Source organism: Heterodontus francisci, chromosome 20, assembly GCF_036365525.1.
Source record: "Heterodontus francisci isolate sHetFra1 chromosome 20, sHetFra1.hap1, whole genome shotgun sequence".
NCBI lineage: Eukaryota > Metazoa > Chordata > Chondrichthyes > Heterodontiformes > Heterodontidae > Heterodontus > Heterodontus francisci.
The window spans coordinates 83,020,142-83,040,948 of record NC_090390.1 but is presented as its reverse complement, the minus strand read 5'-3'; the positions used below and the strand labels follow the sequence as shown (position 1 = coordinate 83,040,948).

General features: G+C 43.1%; 1 protein-coding gene across 1 annotated transcript in view; it reads left to right on the top strand.

The window, feature by feature from the left end:
• ubtd1b (ubiquitin domain containing 1b) overlaps nt 1-20,807 on the top strand; it is a 126,719-nt gene that overhangs the window by 86,519 nt on the left and 19,393 nt on the right. The window contains exon 2 of the mRNA XM_068053139.1: nt 8,628-8,855. Coding sequence (XP_067909240.1) covers nt 8,628-8,855 — 228 coding nt within the window. The remainder of the gene's footprint in view (nt 1-8,627; nt 8,856-20,807) is intronic.

Sequence of the window (20,807 nt, the reverse complement as noted above, 5' to 3'; positions counted from 1 at the left end):
ACGTCTCAATTCATTCCATCTTCGCTGCCTGTGGAGAATACTTGGCATCAGGTGGCAGGACCGTATCTCCAACGCAGAAGTCCTCGAGGTGACCGACATCCCCAGCTTATACACACTACTGAGTCAGCGGCGCTTGAGATGGCTTGGCCATGTAAGCCGCATGGAAGATGGCAGGATCCCCAAAGATACATTGTACAGCGAGCTTGCCACTGTTATCAGACTCACCGGCCGTCCATGTCTCCGCTTTCAAGACGTCTGCAAACGCGACACGAAGTCCTGTGACATTGATCACAAGTCGTGGGAGTCAGTTGCCAGCGTTCGCCAGAGCTGGCAGGCAGCCATAAAGACGGGGCTAAAGTGTGGCGAGTCCAAGAGACTTAGCAGTTGGCAGGAAAAAAGACAGAAGCGCAAGGGGAGAGCCAACTGTGTAACAGCCCCGACAAACAAATTTCTCTGCAGCGCCTGTGGAAGAGCCTGTCACTCTAGAATTGGCCTTTATAGCCACTCCAGGCGCTGCTTCTCAAACCACCGACCACCTCCAGGCGCTTACCCATTGTCTCTCGAGATAAGGAGGCCAAAGAAGAAGACTGGTACAATGTGGCACAACCTGTCTGGGCACAACTCCATGTGTTTCTGTTTAACTCATGACTAAACAATCACTGACTTTGTGGCTCCAATCTTACTTTTAAACAAACTTTCCAGTCCAATTAATACTGTGTGTGTCCGACCGAGCTCAAAAGCTGGACCCGCAAGAGCGACCTGACCCGACCCGACCCCGACACGTCGTCTGGTCAGGTAGCAGCCCTTTAACACGAACCCCAAGAGAGAAAAGTCTCCTACAGTGAAGAATACTGGGCCCCAACGAAAAGCAAGACTATCTACAATCGAGGACTACAGCGAGCTTGAAGCACAGTAAAAACCCCTCTTCAGAGATTGCCTCAAACATTTTTGTACTTCATTTTTCTTCTCTTTTCTGTCCCTGTTTGCTTATGCATTTCACGTATGCATGCTAGTGTGGGGCACGCGTGTATCCGTAGGCGTTAACCAAATTAGAGTTTAAATTTTAATAAATTTCACTTTTCTTCTTTAGACCTAAGATAGCCTGTTTGTGCTGGTTTCTTTGCCTTATAATTGGAAAGTGGTAAACAATGATTCACCAAGGGGAAGCTCAAAACAGTGTGTTTAAAATGAAACCCTGTTATACTAAGACCAGTTGAAGGCTGAAAAGACCCTTTCTCACCTGTTCGTAACAGATATTTGGGTACTAGTGTCCGGAATTTTACCCGTAGACAAACGAGAGAAGTTCGAAGTGGGAAGCCAAATTGTTCCCAATCAAAAAAAGCAAGATTAATACAGGTTTTCTTTTGGTTGTGTGTGATTGACTACAAACATGTCTGCAACTGAAGCGAGTAGCTCTCCAAGCCAAGGTGAAGTAACTTAGGATAAGTTAAAAGCACTATCTATGGATGAGCAGTGTGGGATCACTATGTTGCAAGGCTAGGAAGTCTGAACTCCTAAGGCTAGTGGCCAACCATTTTTCCCTTAAATCTGAAGAAGTACAAACTGGCTTAGAAGCAGAATCTGACAGGGTAGTGTTAGCAAAGATACAATTGGGACAAAGGAAACTTGAATTTGAGGAGAAAGAGAGGGAGAAAGAAAAAGGCTTCCAGATGGAACGTGATGAAAAAACTAAGACGGGAGAAGGAACGAGAGAGAAAGAATGCGAAGGAGAGTTGAAGCGACTTGAGTTAACTAGGGGGTGACAGTAACCCCAGTGAAAGCATGGCCAATATGGAGGGGCAGATTTCAGGGCTGGGTACAAAATTGCTAAAACTCGCTCAATTAATTCCAAAATTCAATGAGGAAGCTGTGCAAGTGTTTTCTTGTGTCTTTTGAGAAACGAGCAAGGCAGCTGAGACTTGATCTCTCTCAGAGCAGAGCTACCCGACCCGAACCCGATGGGACCTGACAACAGGTGTCTGGTTCGGGTTGTGTTGCTCTTCTGGATCTGGCATTCAGACTCAGGTCGGGGACAGTGGCAGTGCTGCCTTTTGGTCAGGGAGGGAAAGGGAAGTAAGACTAAGCATCATTAAATTCTGGTCGTGGAGACTGGTCGGGCACAGGAAAAAACAAAAGCCTTGGGCCTGGGTCGGGTTCGGGTTAGATGTGGTCAAGTCGGGCTTGGGTAGGGTTTAAATTCTATACCCAAGCAGGCCTTTAGTGTCTCATTGCAAAGCAAACTAACAGGAAAAGCCCATGAGATTTATTCCTTGTTGCCAGAGGAGAGTTGATCAAATTATGAACTGACCAAAAATGCTAGCCTTGGGGCATATGAATTCGAACCTGAAGCCTACCGCCAAAGGTTTAGAACCCTCCTAAACAAGCTAATCAAACTTATCTGGAGTTTGAAAGAAGTTAGCAGCTGACTTTTGACCAGTGGCTGAGAGCCCTTAAAATATAGCTCAGCAATGAGACTTTCAGAGAAGTAATTCTGTTCGAGAAATTTTAAAAAACTCTCCCACTCTCAATAAAGACCCATGTAGAGGAGCAGTGGTTTCAGGGAGCCCGGCAAGCGGCTGTTCTGGCCGATCAGTTTGCTTTAATTTCTAAGTCTATTTCCCGGAGAGAACCTTTCCTAATCACCCCCACAAATCCAAAAAGGACAAAGGGTGGGAAGGTGATTGGAGCCCAGGCCATCCTGGGAGAGAAAGGAAAGCAAGAGACACGGGGCCCTCCTCCAGCCAAAAAGGATGGTTCTGTGAGCAAGAGTGAGACCCGGAGACATGTGTGCTTCCATTGTAATAAAGCAGGGCATTTAAAAGCTGACTGCTGGAAACTAAATGGAAAACTGGTAGGGTTAATCAGGGCACACCCACTCAGTGAAGACGGGACCCTGATGGAAAACACAGAACAAGCTGTGGCTTTAACTGTAGTAAGAGTGCAACGCAGGAAGCTTACTACAGCCAGTGCAGGAAAAGTTAATAGGATTCCTGAAGGTTATCAGGGTTTTGTGTCTGAAGGGAAAGTAACCCCATACCCCTCGAGTGGGGCAAGCAAGCCCATCGTGATTCTTGAGGACAAGGGTGACTAGATCCTTTTTACTGGGGAAAAGGCTTGACCTTCCCCCAGAGAGTGCAGTGAATACCAAAATGGTATTGGAGGGCAGTGGATGCCTGTACACTGGGTGCACCTGGAGGGTGACCTAGTTTTGGGACCGGTGACTGTAGGGATTGTCCCTAGTTTGCCTGTGGTTGGGGTTGGCCTGCACCTAGGTAATGATCTGGCAGGGATGAAGGTGGTAGCCCTCCCAATAGTGAAAGTAAGACCGCAGGAGCTCAGACAGAGCAGTGGCAGGAGATGGTTCCCTGCAGTTTCCTTGAATGTGTAGTGGATCAGGCCATGGTCAAACCAGCTCCCCCACAGGAGACTGCATTGGCACTGCAGGCAGATGACCATGAGGTCTGTCTGTCCAAGACTTCCTTTGGAAAGTTAGAAGAGCCAGGGAATGAATTAAATGGATTTTCCCTAGGTGAGGCTCAGCAAGCCGACCCAGTATTGCGAGAGTTAGCACAGTGTGCCCAGTCTGAAAGTGAAGCAGAGGAAGTCCCTGACTGCTATTACTTAAAGCATGAGGTACTGATGAGGAAATGGAGTTCTCCTCAGACCTTGGGGCAAGGAGTGGACAGTAGTTCACCAGTCAGTGGTGTCACAGAGGTACAGGGCAGAAATATTAAGAAGGGCCCACGAGACCACGGTGGCTGTACATATCAGTATATGAAAGACCAAAGCCCACATAAGACAGCAGTTTGACTGGCCAAAACGCCACAAAGGTGTGGTGGAGTCTAATAGGAGTTGCCACATGTGCCAGGTTGAAGGGAAACCCCAACCTAAAGTGAAACCTACACCCCTCAGTCCTGTCCCGGTGTTAAGAGGACTCTCCAGCAGAGGGCTGGTGAACTGTAAGGGACCCCCGCCGAGAACAAAATGGGACAGGCAGGCACACGGCTGGCAAAAGTTTGGAAAGATACGGGGAAAACGTGACCAAGGGGGCAGGTTAAAGGAAGACCGGGTGGAATCCCAGATGAAAACCCCTACTGTCCGGTCAGCCAACCCCAAAGAATTTGAAAAGTTAGACACTACATCCTCCAATGTAAATGCAGACTCTAGAAGCATCCCACCAGAGTTGCTAACAGCATTTACAGGAACCTACAGAGACAAAGAGAGACCTCTCGGCACAGAAACCATGGGGGTGATGCCTCACCTAGTCAAAGTGCCACAGGAAAGGGCAGTCCAGTCTGCACATCTACCTGCAGGTAGGAGTGTTCCAGAGAACAATGGGGATATTAACAAAGTATCCTCCCCCCCCCCCCCCCACCCCACAGTCTGAGGAAAAGGGAACCACCTATCCCCTGAAGCCAAAAGTCTTTGCATGACTCAGAGAGCTCAGGATAAACCTGCCCACTGCTAACACTCTTGGAAAAAATAAGGTGGAAATTAAAGTAGCACTGGCACCCAGAAAAGACCATTTAATGAGCTTTAAGATTGATGAATGACTGGAAGTGAATGAAAGAAATGCATGGTTTTTCTTTCTGTATCCTATATTTCGCTCAAATCTTACAATGAAATGTGCCATTTTCTTTCAAATCACATTTCATTCCCCTGGGTTTGGAGCTGTCATGCAGCCCCCACCCCCCCGCCCCCCCCACCCAACCACTGCCAAGAATGAGACACACATTATTTCGCCACGTGAACAATAACATTTAAAATTGTGGCTGGGAAGAAAAGAGGGCCTATCACAAGGAACTGCCAAGCCCCTGACTGGAAAGACATTTGCATGCTAGCAGACAGTGTTGGAACAAAGGACCCAGGCCTTGCTTCCCCAATACACAGAAGAAGTAGTCAGACCAGTTTAGTCACATGACTAACTGTTGGAGTTTTTTGATTTTGAACTTGCTGAGAAAGAAACTCAGAAAGCTCTTTGCTCCTGGACTGAAATGATCTCTCTCCTGTCTGCTCCCATCTCTTTCTCACGGAACTGAAGACCCATTGAAAACGCATGAACCCCAAGAGAGGAAAGTCTCCTACTGTAAACAAGTTTTAAGAAGAATACTGGGCCCCAACAAAAAGCAATACCAACTACAATCAAGGACTACAACAGCTCGAAGCACAGTAAAAACCCCTCTTCAGAGGTTGCCTTAAACTTTTTTTACTTTATTTTACTTCTCTTTTCTGTCCCTATTTGCATGTGTGTATCACGTATGCATGCTAGCATGGGGCGGGGCATATATCCATAGGCTTTTACCATATTAGAGTTTAAGTTTTAATAAAATTTCATTTTTCTTTAAACCAAAGAAAGCTTGTTTGTGCTCATTTCTTTGCCTTATAATTGGAAAGTGGTGAACAAGGATTCACCAAGGGGGAGCTCAAAAGAGTGTGTTTAAAAAAAAAATTAAACCCTGTTACAATAAGACCAGTGGAAGGCTGAAAAGACCCCTAGACACCTTTCTCACCTGATCATAACACTGAAGAACAGAGCTATGAACAAGAATTTTTTGTTTTTTGGGTGTTTGTGCACAGGGATTTGAGAAGCTTTTTGAGCTTTGACCACACAAACTCTAACTCATCCAATTTTCCAGATTTCCCCCCCCCCCCCCCCCATCCCCTTCGAATTGGCTATGGATTAATTTTTATTTTTGTCCCTCAGAAATGTTGTGGCTTCCTGTGGGAGGGAATACTGGGGGTCATGCTTAGTTGTATCCCACATGTTTGAGGCAGGCCTTATGGACCATTGGCCCTTTTCCTGTCATTCCTATTGTTTGTCTGAAATACCTTGCTACCTGTACCTTGCTGCCCAGCTCGCTCGTCACTTCTAGACTCACCTGTCTTCACTGTCTTCCATTGGACAGGACTGCAAAGCTTTCTATTTCTTTGCAAGTCTTTTCTTGACCTCGCAACATCGTACAGTCTTGTGCCCCAGCCCTTGCTCTTTTGGTCTCTGAGCATCCGAGTCGATTTTGGTCCAACAGTGGCGCAGTGGTTAGCACCGCAGCCTCAGCTCCAGCGACCCGGGTTCAATTCTGGGTACTGCCTGTGTGGAGTTTGCAAGTTCTCCCTGTGTCTGCGTGGGTTTCCTCCCACAGCCAAAAGACTTGCAGGTTGATAGGTAAATTGGCCATTATAAATTGCCCCTAGTATAGGTAGGTGGTAGGAATATGGGATTAGTGTAGGATTAGGACTCGGTGGGCCGAAGGGCCTGTTTCAGTGCTGTATATCTAAATCTAAAATCTAAAACCCACTGAAACTCCCTTCCCAAGACACTCTGCTTTACGACTTGACCATCATGGTATGTGGCGGTCAAGATCAAGAAAGGGGGAGACTTTTAAATACTTTTACACTTTTTTTTGTGTGTACAAGGTGAGAAAACTCTGCACTACACTTGATGCTTTTGCATCCATTCCCTGTGTCAGGTCTGTTTGAGCAACTGAGTTGAAAATTAATTGCATTCAGTTGTGAATCAGGAATTTGACCCTGAGCTGAATGTTTAGTAGGCCAATAGGGGAGGTTGTTGCATCAATGAAGGATTGTCAGACCAACAACAAAGTGGGTTCCCACTGTCACTGTTGTAAGGTCAGTCACTTTGATTATTTTTAAATACAATCACTGCAAGGAGAACAGGATGTTTGCAGATTTCTGCACTTTCAAAGGAATTGTTTTACTAACAAGTTCTGCTTATTTGTGTGTAAATCAGGATATGGCTGAACGTTATTTTGCCACAAAGCTTGTATACATATTTACCAAGTGGGAATCTGTTTAAAAGTATTGGTGCTATGTAGGAATGTTCTGGTAAACTTTAACAAGAACATGTACATTATAAAAATCAGCTTTTTAAAAATTTGATGTTGCCATATTTAAAAGTTGCTAATCCTGAATAGTCTGAGTAAACTCTAATTGAGCAGGGTAGAAGTGTTTTCAGAAAAGCATACAGGAGGCAGGCTAGGATATGAAAGAAATGAATATTGGGTTATTGAGTGGTATCTGTCATTTTGCTATGGTTTTTGTGTTGGTTTCTCTCTCCTCCCAAATGTGAAAGAGATCGGATCGGAGGTATTCCCTCCTCCCAAATAATATCCTTTTAACAATTGTTTTGATACAGAGCTACATCCATTTTGGTTTTAATTCTAATACAAAGATAAAATACTTTGGATGCTGGCAATCTGAAATATCAACAGAAGATGCTGGAAGCACTCAGCAAGCCAGGCAGGATCGATGGAATATGAAATAGAATTAATGTCGAGTCGATAACTTTTCATCAGATTTTAATCCTGCCCACTTGGCTAGGAATCTTAACTCTTATTTCCCAAGTGGTATTGTGTCACAACAGGTATCATTGCTAATCCTCCCAGTGAAACTATTGAGAACACAAAAATCATCCTGCCCCAAGTTGTATTTTTGTCATCTTCAATTTCCCTCTCAAGCCCACATAAACTGTTAGTTCACTTGTGATGATGAGTTATCTCCTTCAGTGGAATTGGGAAGTTCCCTGCTCAACTGGCAACACGTTGTCAGACAGAAGGCCACAAAAATGGGGCTGTGGCTTCAAGATTGTGACTGAATAATAATGACATTCCAGCTGCTCTTCCATTGCTGCAACAAGGTCTGCTGTCGACTTTGTAGTTTTTATTTATTTAGAGTTACAGCACTGAAACAGGCCCTTTGGCCCACCGAGTCTGTGCCGACCAACAGCCACCCATTTATACTAATCCTACATTAACCACATATTCCCTACCACCTACCTACACTAAAGGCAATTTACAATGGTCAATTTACCTATCAACCTGCAAGTCTTTGGCTGTGGAAGGAAACTGGAGCACCCGTCAGAAACCCACGCGGTCACAGGGATAACTTGCAAACTCCGCACAGGCAGTACCCAGAACTAAAATCGGGTCGCTGGAGCTGTGAGGTGCTAACCATTGCGGCACTGTGTTCTCGCAAGGTTGACTGCATTGGCAAATATACGTGTACTTGCTGCCATTCAGCCAACAGTCATAGACAGTCACTTTTTCCCTGATCTGATTTCTCTCTCCCATGGTAACCTTCTGAACACACTGACCTAGTTCAGCTTGATTGCTTTGCAAATTAAAATCGCACGGTGACACAAGTGTGTCAGACACTGGGCTGACTCAGCAGCTGCTCCCAGCTTGATTTGATGTTTTCAAATTAAAGTTGTTTTTTGATGAGTAATTCAGTCATGTATAATGTCCTGTCTGCTGGTCTGCAAATGGCTATTTTACAAATGGGTGTCTGCTGGGCCTGCAGGATGGTAAATCCAGGGCAACAGCATACGCAGGTCAGTTTATCACTCTCCAAAACCATGGTTATACATATAAGCCTCTAGTAGTTCAAAGTGATCATTCAGTGCTGGATGAATGCTTAGAGCACGCATATTGAATGCACTTTAAAGTTTAGTGTTCCTGAGAATGGAAAACCACTTGCATTGTACTCGGTTGACAAAATTAATGTGAATGACCTGGTACAGTCCTTCATTACAACTTCAGTAAAATATTGTTTTTCTTATCTTCCAGTCTGTCCCAGTTTCTTTGCTGATTCAAGGTTTTTCTTCATTTCAGCTCGTAATGAGCCTCTGAAGAAGGAGAGGCCAAAGTGGAAGAGTGATTATCCCATGACAGATGGCCAACTGAGGAGTAAAAGAGATGAATTCTGGGATACAGCGCCTGCTTTTGAAGGTCGCAAAGAAATCTGGGATGCCCTTAAGGCAGCTGCCTATGCCATTGAATGCAACGATCATGAACTGGCCCAAGCTATTGTAGACGGTGCCAGCATAACCTTACCGCACGGTAAGCACAACGAAGTGTCAAACACTGTTTTGTGGTATGTTCTTGGATCCTTTAGCTACAAAGTCCCCAGTGAAACTTCCAGGATTGTCAGGAAGCTTCCTAAATTCTCACCCAACAATGTGTCACTTAATGGCGACCTCCCTTGCTGTCCCCTCAATCAAAGTTGAGTTTCGAAATCTTCAAAAGCTGAGCTTTTTGCCCCATATACAGAGATTTCTCCCACCTCCTGATATTGCCCAATGACAGATGTGTCTCTTTCCCACCATTGCTGAAGCTCAACACCTTGCGGGTTGACCTGCACTGCTCTCCTTGCTGACCGCACCCTTCACAGCTAAAATTAATACGAAGCAAGATAAAAACGTGAGGGAGAAAGGAATAGTGTTTTTGGGTGATAGGTTAGATGAAGCCAGGTGGGACAAAACTTGTGTGGAGCATGAGCACTGGTGTGGAACATTTGGGCCTAATGGCCCCTTTCTGTGCCGTACATTGTGTGTAATTAATCCAAAATTCCACAACTTGCTACCCATCTCGCACCCCCATCAGCCCCAACTTTGCCTAGCTATGCTCCATTTGTCCTAGTGAAAAGACTTCAGATTTTTCCATGGATTTGGTCCAACATATCTGGTGATATCTAGCAATATGCATCTGTATGTGCATTCCAGTTCTGACACCAGATAGATGTTTTCCCCTGTTGCATTAGAGGCTGATTGACTCCCCTCTGGAACGTCTTCTCAAAATCCCCTTTGTCTTGCAAAATACTACAGATACTGAAAATCTGAAATAAAAACAGAAAATGCTGGAAACACTTAAGTCAGGCAGCATCTGTGGAGAGTGAATCAGTGTTAACGTTTCAGGTTAATGACCTTTGCTCAGAACTGGGAAAAGTTAGAAATGTAATGAGTTTTAAGCAAGTGAAAGAGGAGAGGGTCGGAAAAGGAACACAAGGGAAGTTCTGTGATGGGGTTGGTGGCGCAAGGCCAAAGGAGGTGGTAATGAGACAAGTAAAGCAACAAAAGAGGACGTGTAAATGGCATAATGAAGAACAACTGCCATGCAAAAACTGAAATGAGAAAAGTGAATTAAAACCAAAACCTGCAAGAACAAGGAAACAAAACGGTGTTCAATTGTTGAACTCAATGTTGTTGACATTGGACAACAATATGTAGAAAAGGTCCCACTAATCATCAGTGAATCCCACATTTGCTGTGCACAAAAATAGACACTATGAGGAGGATGCAGCTGGAAATACTCAATCATTGAAGCTTCTGAAATCTGTTTAATTCTCGGAATTGGTGCTGCTAGCAAGGCATTTATTGGCCACCTCTAGTTACCCTCATTTGATACAACTGAGTGGTTTACTAGGTTACTTCAGAGAGCTATTGAGATTCAACTATGTTGGTGTGGGGCTGGAATCACATGTAGGCCAGACTAGGCAAAGAAGCCAGGTTTCTTCTCCTAAAGGGGCATTAGTAATCTAGTTAGGTTTTAACAACAATCCGACAGCTTCATGGCCACTTCTATTGACGTCAGCTTTTGATTTGCAGATTTTTCAAAACTGAATTTCAATTCTCAAACTGCCGCAGTGGGATTTGAACTTGTGTTTTCTGGATTACTAGTCCAGTAACATAGCCATTATGTTCAATCCAAGAGCATTGACGCAGTGCAGTAATTCTGGATCAGCAACTGAAGACTCGCATGTTCTATAATATACAGCAGTTCCACTAAAGCGCCAGTTTTGTGTTGGTAACTTTCCACACACACACCTGACACTGTGCAGATAGATGCAAACAGGACAATTTCTTCTACACTGTCATTTAGATGCGTAATAGAATGGGAGAGATGTGAGTGAAGAGAAAAATGTTGGCTTCTGTGGAAGATGTGTATTGCAAGTATACAGTCAGTTTTCACAAGTAGTTCATCCAGGTTGGCATCTAAAAGGTGTAACCCCTTCAGGTAACAACGTACTCCATTTGGTCAGTTTCAGTGGGTGCAATGATCAGCTAGATGGAGCTTTGCTATGAGAACAGGATGCCAGTTGTCTTGGCTGAGGAGACCCTATCAAATTCAACTACCTAGAATCTCCAGCATGCAACTGAGGTCTCTTTATTTAATTTAGTGTTGCTCAATGTAGTTTAGTTGGTCAAGATCAAATATTGGCTAGATGCTTCTGATACAGTTTGCCGATGTTTGACTCATGATCTTTATTTTAAATAGAATTTGCCCCTGAATTTAACTTTCCTCTCATGTTGGAACTGACTGCTACTTGAGCTTCAGTACTTTGGGTTTTAGCTGCTCTCCCATATCTCACCCAGGTGGAGAAAGTGTGTTGCCAGGGCACTTGAAGGGTAGCTTCTGAGCGAAGCTTCAGCTGTTTTTTATATTATGTTGCCACCAGCTACTGTTGCATGGCCCCTGCACAGCCAGTAGCAATGCCAGGCAAATTTGCCAGGTTAGTTAAGGCCGGTGACCAGGAAGACCCAGTGAAAACTGACCTCAGACAATCATTGTTTTTGTAAATTAGTGCCAAACACATGCTTTTGCATAAATGGTTATAATTGCGCAGTCCTGATTTTGGATGCTTTTTTGACTTGATGAATTTCTGACTCTAACGCACATTCCTGCCCAAGTAGCAGGATGCTTACAGAATGTAGGAAAAGCAGCAGTGAAATCATCTTTTTTGCCCCTTGGTCTTGCAAGTTTCATCAAGCAAGGAGAAATTGTTGAACAGATGCTCTGATCATGCACATACCAATGCAGTTACTTTCGTTTAACTGCCTGTGTACCACAGTGGCAGTAGAAGAATTCAGAACACCAGAAGTTTTAAATAATAAATTTCGTTACATTCTCTTTCCCTTTTTCCTCTTCCCTGACCTCACCGATGCATCAAGAGCCAAGGGCACCAACCCTCCAGGATTGTCCTGCAGTCTCCAGGATTTGAAGGTTAATCCCTGCACACTCCTGCAAGCAAACCCTGGGAAAAGTTTATTTTTCTTATTTGCTTTTGAGCACGTTTGTTGTAAAGATTTTGAAAATAAGGGGAAAAGACTGTTTCGCTGGGCGGGAGGTCATTTGATTAATCTGGCATATGCCTGGTGGTTTTAAGTTATTAACTCTAGCTGGGGCAGGTGTAATAATCTCATTGTTGTGCCAGTACTTCTGAAGTCATTACTGCAAGATCAATCTATCAAAAGTTGTGCAAAAGCAGCCTTCAGTTGTTATCTTCCCAACTCTCATTCATTATGGTGACTGATCCTGACCTCGAAGATCACACTTTCCAACTAGGATTATTAGATAGTGATCACTTAGTACCCTAGTGCTTTTTTCTAAGGATTACTGAACATATTGACTGCTACCCCAGCGGAGACCAGGAGTCAAACCTTAAAACCTGCCTGTTCTGTATTACTCATTGCACAGTGGGGCAGTAGCCACTAAGAAGGATTTTTAAAAAAAAAATTCTCACTGGCAAGCCTACAGCACATATCCTGTGTACAGGTTTGTGTTTCTGCTGAGCAAAGACCAGATCTCAGTATGGAAGCGGTTTCACATTTTATTTTTGGAAACCACCTGATGAATCCTAGTTATATAGACATTCAATATTTGTTTGGGCTCTAATTTCTTTTGGGCCTATTGGCATGTTTTGCCTTTCCCTCCAGCCTGTCACAATATGGCACCAGCAAGTCTGTGGCTAAAACATGCAGCATTTGGGAGTCATGCGCCTGGTGGCAACAGGTGGTTTATTTTTGTGTATACCACTGGCTGCTACTGTGAATGCCAGCTTCCTTTTCCTGCATTTTTAACTACCGAAACTCTTTAAAGCACACTTGCTGATCTCTTTTGACATTGCATTGTTCCTTCTTTAGCAGATCTCTGTATTTGGTGTTATCAAAGGTGCTAGCAGAGACTGCAAAACATCTGTGGTCAAATTAGTACTTTTATTGCAATAGTACTTCTTTAAATACAGGATTTCTAGTTATTCTTTCACTGAAGACTTTAACAGAATCAAAACTCTCTCTGGAAAAAGCTGCATATAGCTGTCTGTGTAAAAACAGGCGTTGGAATGCAATTTTGAAGTTTTATCAAGAGTCTGGACTTGTTTATAGTCATAGAATATGTAAATCTAATTGGGAGCTGTTTCCTCCTGAGTTGAAAAGGCAGATTTACATCTGATGGGCTCAATGTTGTTCAAGAAATAAACACACTATTTCCTTGAAATCTGCCTGTTATTATTTCACCATCTATCATTGAAGAAAACAGTTTCCTAACGGTCAGTCTTGTTCTATGACAAAATCCTTGTTAAGGATTCAAGTTTTGTAGCAATGTTATAACTGCTCCTTCCTTGAGTATAAGTTTGTGCAATGACATGTCCATTGTAGTTGAATTGTGTGGAAACTCTGGCAGGTATAGACTGTTGTCATCTTTGTCTATAGAATCAAAACTGTATTCTTTTAATTCACCTGACAACTTTTCCAAAACTTTTTCCATTCAAATCCAGTGAATCTTCATTTTTAGCAGAAAGAATAGCTTTCGAGTAATTTGTATCAAATAAATGTCCCTGCCATTTTGCCACACTTAACCAATTCCATCATCATATCCACCCCTCCCATTCCATCTCCTCCCTCCCATGTCACCCCTGCCCCATGCCATTCCATCCCACATGCCATCTCCATCCCATTCCTTCCATGATATCCCCATCTCTCCCATCAACTCCATTCCATTCTTGACGGAAACAGTCGCTTCAGCCAGGGTAACTTTGTTGGGCCCCCCTTAACTTAGGCTGTTTTTGTTTTCCACCAACCTGCCCTACCCCGCTGCCACCACCAACTGCTCCAGGCCTCTGCGTGCTCTACATGCCTCTGTGTGTGCCAGGCACCGCCCACCAACAGAAGCATCCCTTAAACTGACCAATCAAAACAGTCCTGAGAGACAAAAACTGATCGCTGTTGTTGTTTTCTTAAATGTTTTAATTTGGCGTTTAATCCAGAACCTCCCACCAGTCTCGAATAATAGTACATTCCTTTCAGAATTTGCGACTGTTTGTGTGAACTACTGTTTTCCTGGTTGTTCCTTGAGTTCTGAAATAAATAGAGATAAAAGGAATGTATCTAATCAAACTGTATACAATAAGGAAAGATGGGAATGGGAAAAAAGGGGGAGGGATGGTATTGATTAAGGAGAACATTGCAATGCTGGAGAAAAAGGATGTCCCAGAGGGATCGAGGACAGAATCAATTTGGCTAGAGCTAAGGAACAAAAAAGGTGTTGTTACATTGCTCGGCGTTGTCTATAGGTCACCAGCTAATGGGAAGGACGTGGAGGAACAAATTTGCAAGGAAATTAGAGAGGTGCAAAAATTATAGGGTAGTTATAATGGGGGACTTTAATTATCCAAACATAGATTGGGATAACGGTAGTATAAAGGGCAGTGAAGGACAAGAGTTCCTAGAGTGTGTTCTGGAATATTTTCTACGACAGTATGTTGCTAGTCCGAAAAAGGAGGCACTGCTCGACCTGGTTCTTGGGAATGAGGTGAGTCAAGTGGATCAAATATCAGTAGGACAGCATTTAGGGGATAGTGATCATTGTATCATAAGGTTTAGGCCGACTGTAGAAAAGGACAAAGAGCAATCCAGGATATGAATAATTAACTGGGGAAAGGCCAACTTCAATGAGGTAAGAATGGTGCTGGGACGAATAAATTGGAGTCAAAATCTGGCAGGAAAACCGATAGATGAACAATGGGCTACCTTCAAAGAAGAGATCGTTTGGGCACAGTCAAGGTGTGTTCCCTTGAAGGGGAAAAAGTAGGGCAAACAAATCCAGAGCTCCCTGGATGACACACGAGATAGAAATTAAAATAAAGAAGAAAAAGTGTGCTTATGACAGATGCCAGGTAGAAAATACTATTGAGAACCAGGCAATATAGAAGGTCCAGAGGAGAAGTGAAAAAGCAAATGAGAGAGAGCATGAAGAGAGATACTGTAGCTCACATTACAGGAAATCCGTAAGTTTTCTATAGGCATATAAAATAGTAAAAAAGTGATAAAGGAGGAGTGGGGCCGATTCGGGACCAGAAAGAGGGTTTACACATGGAGGCAGAGGGCATAGCTGAGGTATGAAATGAATACTTTGCATTTGTCTTTACCAAGGAAGAAGATGCAACCCAGGCAATGTTGAAAGAGGAGGCAAGTCAGACACTAGAGGGCCTTAAAATTGATAAATAGGAAGCATTAGATAGGCTGTCTGTACTTAATGTGGATAAATAACCATGAACAGATGCGATGCATCCAAGGATACTGAGGGAAGTGAAGGTGGAAATCATAGAGGCAATTTTTCAGTCTCCCTTAGACTCGGGGGTGGTGCCAGAGAACTAGAGAATTGCAAACGTTACACCCTTGTTCAAAAAAGGGTGTAAAGATAAGCCCAGCAACTACAGGCAAGTCAGTTTAACTTCAGTGGTGGAAAAACTTACAGAAAAAATAATTCAGGACAAAATCAATAATCACATGGACAAATGCGAATTAATTAAGGAAAGCCAGCATAGATTTCTTAAGAGGAAATCATGTTTAACTAACTTGCTGGAGTTTTTTGAGGAGGTAACGGGGTTGATGAGGGCAATGCTGTTGATGTGGTGTACATGGACTTTCAATAGGTGTTTGATACCGTGACACACAACAGACCTGTGAGCAAACTTGTAGCTCACGGAATAAAGGACGGTAGCAACATGGATGCGAAATTGGCTGAGTGACTGGAAACAGAGTAGTGGTTAATGGATGTTTTTCGAGCTGGAGGAAGGTTTGTCATGGAGTTCCCCAGGGATCAGTGTTGGGTCTCTTGCTTTTCCTGATATACATTAATGACCTAGACCTTGGTGTACAGGGCACAATTTCAAAGTTTGCAGATGATACGAAATTTGGAAACATTGTGAACTGTGAGGAGGATAGTGTAGAACTTCAAAAAGACATAGTCAAGTTGGTGGAATGGACAGACAGATGGCAGATGAAGTTCAATGCAGAGAAATGTGAAGTGATTCAGTTTGGTAGGAAGAACATGGAGAGACAATATCAAATAAAGGGTACAATTCTAAAGGGGGTATAGGAGCAGAGGGACCTAGGTGTATATTTGCATAAGTCATTGAAGGTGGCAGGACAGGTGAGAGAATGTCCTGGGATTTGTTATTAGGGGCATAGAGTACAAGAGCAAGGAAGTTAAGTTGAAATTGTACAAGACACTAGTTTGGCCTCAGCTCGAGTATTGCATCCAGTTCTGGGTGCCGCACTTGAGGAAAGGCGTGAGGGCATTGGAGAAAGTACAGAAAAGATTCAGGAGAATGGTTCCAGGGCTGAGGAACTTCAGTTATGAAGATCGGTTGGAGCAGTTAGGACTGTTTTCCTTGATGAAGAGAAGGCTGAGAGATGATTTGATAGAGGTATTCAAAATCATGGGTCTGGACAGAGTAGATCGAAACTGTTCCCACGAGAGGGCACAGATTTAAAGTATTAAGAGAAGCAAACGTGACATGAGGAAAAACTTTTTCACACAGCGAGTGGTTAAGGTCGGGAATGCTCTGTCTGAGAACGTGGTGGGGGCAGGTTCAATTGAAGCATTCAAAAGAGAATTAGACAGTTATATGAAAAGGAAGAACGTGCAGTGTTATGGGGAGAAGGCAGGGGAATGGAACTGAGGGAATTGCTCATTCGGAGATCCAGTGCAGACACTATGAGCCGAATGGCCGCCTTCTGCACTGTAACAATTCTGTGACGTTATACGTTAGAGTGTGCAGACCATCAGAGCTGTTCCTTCCCTGCTCTGCAGTTTTCCACTCAGCTGTATGTGGTTAGCCACATTACTGTACCTACGGACTGTACATTTGGGAGATAACTTTGCATCTTGTAACATCCTATTTGTTTTTAAAATTACTCCCAAAAAGGTTTGAATACATGTTTGTTTCTCTTTTGTACAAAACATATCAGAATTTCCAAGAAATATTTAACAACATTTTATTGGTTCAGTTGCATCTTTGCTTTATTAGTGGAATTTGCTGATTACTTGTGCATAGTTTTTGTCGTGTGTTCATAGTGATTTCTTATTGGAAGGTTTTCAGTCCGTTTTCTTATAGGATTTGCGCATTCCTTGCCTCTTCAGTTGTGACTTGTTGAATTAAAACAGAAAATGCCGCAGATCTGGCAACATCTGGAGAGAGAAAGAGTTAATGTTTCAGGTTGATGACCCTTCATCAGAACTGGGAAAATTTTGAAATGTAATAAGTTTTAAGTAGGTCAAATGTAGTTGGGGGAGGGGAAACGACAGAGAAAAACAAAAGGGAACGTCTGTGATACAGCAGAAGATGGGAGACATTAATGGGCAGGTGTTTGTCTCTTCAGATGCTGCCAGACCTGTGGAGTGTTTCCAGCATTTTCTCTTTTCATTACAGATTTCCAACATCTGCAGTATTTTGCTTTTGTATTCATGTGAATTGTTGATCTTTTGTAAGTATGAAATTTGAGCCAGTTAAGCAGCAAGAAAGTTTGCAAATGTGGCACAAAGATTATGACTGACAAAACATATGATGGACTAGATATTAAAAATCTAACCTGCATGATCTTTGTCAACACTTTTCCATTATAAATTCCTTTACCATATTTATAATGGAAACTGCCTTTGTCATGCTGTAAATACAGCCTGCTGCCAGTGATGGCACAGTATCTGTTGAGTCTCCTGATTCCTATTCTTGGAAGGCAGAGAAACTCCTGTGCTCCAACTAATTGCTTTCCAAATTGCTGTACATGTATATATAAATTTGCTATAATTATATCACAAGATCAAGATGTACTTTAAATGGATTAAACTATGTCTTTAAAGTGGGGACTGAATTATGTCTGAGTACCCTGGTTTAATTAACTCCAACCTTCTAAGCGACTATTTGTAATACTGAAGGCCACTAGTTAGTATTTTGTTTGTTTATTTTTTGGGGGCTCTCTTGAATAAGCCTTGATGGCTTTTCTAACACTTGGCAGGCTGGGAATCATAGGGCTTAATCTTGTGTTTCGGGCTCCTGTTTCTTCCTGTTCCTCCCCTACACCATTATTGGAGGTATCTTGGAGTCATTTGCTGGCAGGGTTTAGAGATCATGCAACATTGTGCTGTGATAGGTGACTACATGCAGTGCAGAGGAAGTTCAACAGTACCAGTGTTGGAATGCTGTGTGAGGCGTGAGATTTCCTAAACTGGGACTTTTTGGAAATGGCTTGCTGAGTAAGGATGAGTGATAACATAACAAATAGGAGCACGAGTAGACCATACGGTTCCTCAAGGCTGATCCGCCATTCAGTATGATCATGGCTGATCTGCCTCAACCCCACTTTCCTGCCTGTTCCCCCATATCCCTTGATCCCTTGATTCCCTGAGACACCAAAAATCTGTATCTCAGCCTTAAATATATTCAACAATAGAGCATCCACACCTGAGGTAGAGGATTCCAAAGATTCGCAACTCTTGGAGTGAAGAGGCTTCTCCTCATCTCAGTCTTAAGTGTTTGACCCCTTATTCTGAGATTGTGCCCCCCCCCCCCCGTGTTCTAGATTCCCCAGCCAGGGGGAAAACCTCTTGTCAACACTGTCAGAATCCCTTCAGAATCTTGTATGTTTCAAAGAGATCACCTCTTGTTCTGCTAAACTCCCGAGAGTATAGGCTGAGTAAATTGGGCCTATCATAAGACAGCCCTCTCATCCCAGGAACCAATCTAGTGAGCCGTTGCTGTGCCACCTTCAGTGAAAGTATCTCTTTAAATGGGGAGATCAAAACTGCACACAGTACTCCGGGTCTCACCAAAGCCCTGTACAACTTGGCTAGACTTGCTTATTCTTGTACTCCAATCCCTTACAATAAAGGCCAACACAGTTATTTGCCTTCCTAATTGCTTGCTGTACCTGAACTTTCTATGTTCATAGTATGAGTACACTCAAGTCTCTCTGAACATCAACATTTAGAAGTTTCACGGCTTTTAAAAAAAAAACTTCTCATTTTCTGTTCCTGCTGCTAAAGTGAATAACCTCAGATTTTCCCACATTATACTCCATCTGCCACCATGTTACCCATTCACTTTTCATGTGGACAGTGCTGCTCATTATTCTGCCATTAACACTCTCTGGGCGAATGTTCTGTCTTTCACATCAAGCATTAACACGCTCTTTGTCTTTGTCCCATGATAGCTTTGTTATTTAATCTCTCCTGCCCTCTGCCGTATCACACACACCTTCCCTTTTGTCCTCTTCCCCACCAAACCACATCCACCACCACCACCCCCCCCCACACTCACCTACTTAAAACCTAATTCTTTTCTAACCTTTGCCAGTTCTGATGAAAGGTCAGAGACCTGAAATGTTAACTCTGCTCTCTCCACTGATGCTGCCTGTCCTGCTGAGTATTTCCAGCACTTTGTTTTTATTTTATACCCATTTACTTAACCTGTCTATATCTCTTTGCAGCTTCTTTGTGTCCTCCTGAAAGCTAACATTCCCACCTAGCTTTGTATCGTCAGCAAATATAGATTGTGAATAGCTGAGGACCCAGCACTGATCCTTGCAGCAATCCACTAGTTACAGCCTGCCCCATTTATCACTACTCTCTGCTTCCTGTCTGTTAGCCAGTACTCTATTCATGCTAATATATTACTACAACTCCATGTGCCCGTATCTTGTGTTATAGCCTTTTGTGTGACACCTTATTGAATGCCTTTTGGAAATCCAAGTATACAATATCTATTGGTTCCCCTTTATCTACCCTAGTTACATCCTCAAAAAACTCTAATAAATTTGTCTAACGCGATTTCCCTTTCGTAAAACCATGTTGGCTTTGGCTGATCATACTATGATTTTTAAATGCATTGTTAAGACTTCCTTGGTAACAGATTCCACCATGTTCCTGACGACTGATGTCAGGCTAACTGGCTGCAGTTCCTGTTTTCTCTGTCTCCCTCCTTTCTTGAATAACATTGTTATGTTTGCTAACTTGCAATCTGCTTGCACTGTTCCAGAATTTAGGAAATTTTTGACAATTATAACCAGTGTACCCACTATCTCCGCAGCTACCTTTGTTAGGACCCTAGGATGTATGCCATCAGTTCCTGAAGGTTTGTCAGCTTTTAGTCCTTTAAGTTTCTCCAATACTACTTCTCTGCTGATATTAATTACCTTAGGTAACATAGGAACAGGAGTAGGCCATTCAGCCTGTCGAGCCTGCTCTGCCATTCAATACGATCATGGCTGATCATCCACTTCAATGCCTTTTTCCCACACTGTCCCCATTATCCCTTTTGTCATTGGTATTTAGAAATCTGTCGATCTCTACTTTAAACATACTCAATGACTGAGCTTCCACAGCCCTCTCGGGTAGAAAATTTCAAAGATTCACAACCCTCTGAATAAAGAAATTTCTCCTCATCTCTGTCCTTAGTGACTTCCCCTTATTTTGAAATTATGACCCTGCTTCTAGACTCCCCAATCAGGGAAAACATGTTACCTGCATCGACCCTGTCTTTCCCTTTAAGTATTCTGTAGGTTTCAATGAGATCATCTCTCGTTCTTCGAAACTCTAGAGAATACAGGCCCAATTTCCGCAATCTCTCTTCATGGGACAGTCCTGCTATCCCGGGAACAGGTCTGATGAGCCTTCATTGCATTCTCTCTATAGCAATAATATCCTTCCTAAGGTAAGGGGACCAAGACTGCACATAGTACTCCAGGTGCGGTCTAACCAAGGTACTAAACAATTGTAGCAAGACTTCACTATTCCTGTACTCAAATCCTCTTGCGATAAAGGCTAACATACCATTAGCCTTCATAATTGCTTGCTGCACCTGCATGTTAGCTTTCAGTGACTTATTGACAAGGACACCCAGGTCCCTTTGTACATCTACACTTTCTAATCTCTTACCATTTAAGAAATATTCTGCAC